This window comes from Diaphorina citri, unplaced genomic scaffold (genome assembly GCF_000475195.1).
Source record: "Diaphorina citri unplaced genomic scaffold, Diaci psyllid genome assembly version 1.1 scaffold3990, whole genome shotgun sequence".
Classification (NCBI taxonomy): domain Eukaryota; kingdom Metazoa; phylum Arthropoda; class Insecta; order Hemiptera; family Psyllidae; genus Diaphorina; species Diaphorina citri.
In genome coordinates, this window is record NW_007381389.1 from 9,329 (window position 1) to 13,669 (window position 4,341).

General features: G+C 36.1%; 1 protein-coding gene across 1 annotated transcript in view; it reads right to left on the minus strand.

The window, feature by feature from the left end:
• The window catches only part of LOC103520724 (serine/threonine-protein kinase SIK1-like), a gene marked incomplete at its 3' end in the record, with an annotated part of 9,401 nt that extends 7,446 nt beyond the window's left edge, over nucleotides 1–1,955 (minus strand). Inside the window, exons 1-2 of the mRNA XM_008485824.3 lie at nucleotides 1,439–1,955; nucleotides 143–209 (exon numbers count right to left, since the gene is read on the minus strand). Coding sequence (XP_008484046.1) covers nucleotides 143–209; nucleotides 1,439–1,612 — 241 coding nt within the window. The remainder of the gene's footprint in view (nucleotides 1–142; nucleotides 210–1,438) is intronic.
• Between the last annotated feature and the right edge of the window lie 2,386 nt (nucleotides 1,956–4,341).

Genomic DNA, 4,341 nt, shown 5'->3' on the forward strand with positions numbered 1-4,341 from the left:
CTTCGTCCTGAACCATTAGTCCAACATTGAACAAAAATAATGCCTACAAACACAAATTTGTTTTTTCACACTTAATTGTTAAGAACTTTACTTGAAAAGACATTTATAATGGCGAGATGATCAAGGTGAACATATGTCCAGCTTCTCTGAATAATGTTTTCTGAGGTTTCCTCACAAGGCGGTTTCTTATCGATAATTTTGATAGCCACCTTGGGAAGAAAATCAAAATTAATAAATTTTGGCCATTGTGTTTCTAAAAGGTATCAATGCTAACAATTGTTACAAAATATTTGGTAGATACTGATATTTCAACAATAGATAATAAACAACTGCAACCCCGTGTACAGCTACTTGCTTTGATGCATATTCATATTTACTTTGTTGCCCTAAATCACGATCTCACGCAATTGCCGTACCACCCCCATTATTTCCATGAAAAGCGGCCAAAAATCCACCTGCACGTCCTTGCGTCCGCCGGTTTTTTACTTCCCTAGCCGGCTATACTGGCAAGCGAAAGCCGCACACCTGCGACATCGTGTCAAAATTTTCAATGCTCCCAGGCGCAGTGCCAAAACACGAGCCTCTGCCAGGTCCCTAAGACGCCCTGAAACTCCCAAAGGTTCCACATTGGTGCCGTCGTGATGGCTGCTGGTCTCCTCTCTCCCCCTGGGCTCGCGCTTGCCCTGTCCTCTGTAAACAAAATACCTCCGAGAACGTAAGAGCTAGAGACTGAAATTTGGTATGTAGATGTCAAATGCTGACAAGGATGCGACACGAAACCTTTGGTTAAGATCCGGCAACGGTTTGGCGGCATTTTACCCCGCTTTTTGGCGTTTTGGGTGTAATTTAACAATATCTCGGGAACGGTATGAGCTAGAGACTTGAAATTTGGTATGTAGTTCACAAATGTGACAAGGATGCAACACAAAACGTTTGGTTGAGATGGTTGCTGCGCTTGGCGGTATTTTGACCGCTTTTGGACAGATTTCAACCGTTTTTTGGCGGTTTTTAGCTATAGCGACAAAACGGTTAGAGATATTGTAAAAGTTAGGGTAAAAGAACACTCAAATAAGCATCATTCAATAGGATAAGGAAAGTTGTGTGATGTTCACACCAGATTTTTTAAGTTCGATAACATGATTCAAGCATTATGAAAATTCTTGACCTAGGGACTATGATTTCAGTACCCGAGGCAGCAAAAAATAACAGTCAAAGAAAGGCCATTGGCAATTGCAAGAACACATACACACTTTGTTGTTTTAGAGTAGATCTATGTAAACTCAAGACAATGTTTCTTTTACAACTTCATGTTTTTACAAATAGGGAGACAATTTTGAATAGGACCAGTCGAGTTTACAATAATGAAACTAACTTGTCAATTACTATAAAATTACTGTAACATTGCAGAAAATCAACCTTAATACTACGGAATACATACCTTTGTCTTGGTAACAACATGAGTGGCTAATTTGACTACAGCAAAATTGCCTTTTCCAAGTGTTTCTTCTAGCTCATACAATCCAATTCTCACCAATTTAGGTGCAGAATCTTTGACAACTGTACTAGGGCCTTGGCTATTTGCAGTTAACCATAAATTTTTCTGTTTATCCATTGTGAGAGACTAGTAATCATTTGAAACACACAATTTTTTTAGAAGTCCTAGTTAAAATTTTCAACATTAGACACTATTAATTACTTATCAAAAAACACGGAAAATTTCATTTACTTAGAATTTTATTAACAATGTTAATAAACTAGTTCACAAAACAGTTGTTGTTTGAATAACAACTAGGTTACTAAAGATGGAGAAAAAACTAGTAAACTTTTAACTTCAGAGGTAAGTCAGGTATTATTTGTATATTTGTTTTTTCCACTGCGATCTCCTAAAGTTTTGTTGTTTCGTTCATTTTGCTTCCATGATTTTATCACTACCTATTTTTTTATTTTATTTTTTTCTACCTACCTATAAAATGTAGACAACAAAACACGTGAATGAAGAGGAAGTAGATCGACACTAGCGCTAGGGTGAGAAAGTTCTGAAATTTTACGTGAAGTACGTTCGATAGCTCAATGGTTCAACCGGTGAATTATCGAACGTTCAATTTTTGCCGCAATCCTACGGAAAGAAATCAGCTGATGGGTGCACCCACAGAAAAAGGTGAGTTCTCAAACGCACGTGAACTTATGAATGAACTTCACAAGACTTTCCGATACCCTGCGAGATTATTACTAGGGGTTTTTTTTACCCCATTTTACGAAATGCCACCAGGCTCAAACCCCAAGGTAGGTATTTTCCCATGCTCGACACTCGACAATACCTACTCTGAAACGTTGAAAAATATTGACCAACTCGGGCTTTCAGAACTCTGTCAATCAATATGTAGGTAGGTAAGTAAGTAGACGAAAGGTGACGGTGCTACTCACTAGACATTAGTCCAAAAGATTCTGAAAAACTTAAACCAGCTTCTATCTAAGTAAGAAACACAATCATTCTTATCTGCAACATATTCCAACTTAATGTTTAATATCTCAAAAGGATTGAGTACACAGTGATGTATTACTATTTTAAAATACCAACTTAATTACACATTGCATTGAGAGAAAAAAAGTCACTCCCTTCCCTTCTTTTAAACGTAAAATCTATGAGACTGACTACACTTCTACTTGGCAGAGTGGCTCTACTTGATTGTAAGGTAATTTCCAAGAAGCTTTCACACACAAGGTATACCCATCGTATATGACCCCCGCCCTCTGAACATTACATTACAATTCAATAGACTCGGATCAATGGCAGTCCACAATAATATTTTAGGCTGAATTTCGAGTTTAAAAAATAACGAAGGATTAAGAAAGGAACTTTTAGAACGCCCTGTATTAAAGCTAAAATTACAACAGGGGATACGTTTTTCTAAAATCAAAAATACTATGAACAGATCAAATTTCGGATTTAGAATCCCCACACCCTATTTAAAATACTAAGTATCGTGTTATTCCGTAGCACTATCAATAGACAAGAGTATTATTTTATGAGATGAATAAACGACAGACAAGAAGGTACTGCTTTGAAGACATTTAAACGTCTGAAGATCAGCAAAAACTAGAATTTTATCTGATTTTGAACAGCTAAAAAATTTACAAAGATTGTTTCATTTTAATGTTCATAAAACAAGAGACCCTGTTCTAGGATTTTATGAGAATAATAAATAGTAATAAAAAATATAAATATAAGTAGGTGTATGGTGTGATGTGCAATGTGCAGACTGCATTACGAGCGGTACAGCCGTCACACATACACGCGGTCAATAATGTAGTAAAGTACATTTCAAAAAACATCAACTTAAAATACATCGGTATTCATAATCATATTATGCAGGTTCCTAGCTACTTTTTATTAAAAACTGTTATTCAACTTCGATGTCGAATGTATAAATAATTTATCATATTTTAAAAAAGGCTGAAAATATTTTTCAGGTAAATAATTTAAATATACATTAAAACCTTTGAGACAGAATGGTGTGAGAATTTCCAGAGTACTGCTACACAACTCCATTCATTTGAATTTGAAATGCAGAAATATGGAATTGCCCTCAGTCAACAATTCTAAAAAAAAAAGTTTCCTTCAGAAATTGCAACTGAGTTTCCCTTCCATGTTCCCACACCGTTAGCAAATACTGATTTTAGAAAAATAAACTAAGATGAAATTATGTACAAATAACTCTCAAACCATCCTAAACTCTGCAAGATGTTTTTTTAAAAAGAATTAACAAATATATTCAATCAAAACAATAAAAATTAATTCATTCAATTTTTAGAGACAAGGCTCTAGAGACGAAAGAATATAGTGAAGTGTTTCTGTTTAGCCAAGGGAGGGGAAGTCGAGTTCATTGTTGACGTCAACCCTGGGAACATTGCGAGGACCACGAGGATAGCTTGGCTGAAACAGATGGAAAGTAAAATAATTAAATCTCAGTGGATCAGTGGCAAAGCACTTGACTCAAAACGCCAAATCCCAATATAATTTTGCGGTAGAGCAATAATTCAATACCATCATTAAAATGTTGCACTGGCAAAATAACGTCACGTCCTGTGCTACACACTTCCAACTTTCAAGGGTGAAAAAAGTCTAGCTAGCTTGGAGGGTAGTGCATCTGCCTTGTAAGCACTAGGTCGCAGGTTTGATTCCCACTCAGGGCGAACTTTATCCTCAACAGATAAGGTTTGTTCCCGGAAGGACTGCATTCTATCCTTTCTTCGATGTCGGGACAATAAGTCCGCTGTTCTGATTTCAAAGTTCCCTATCTAACATATTTGAAAAAAAAAAAAAAAAAATAGTAATAAAAC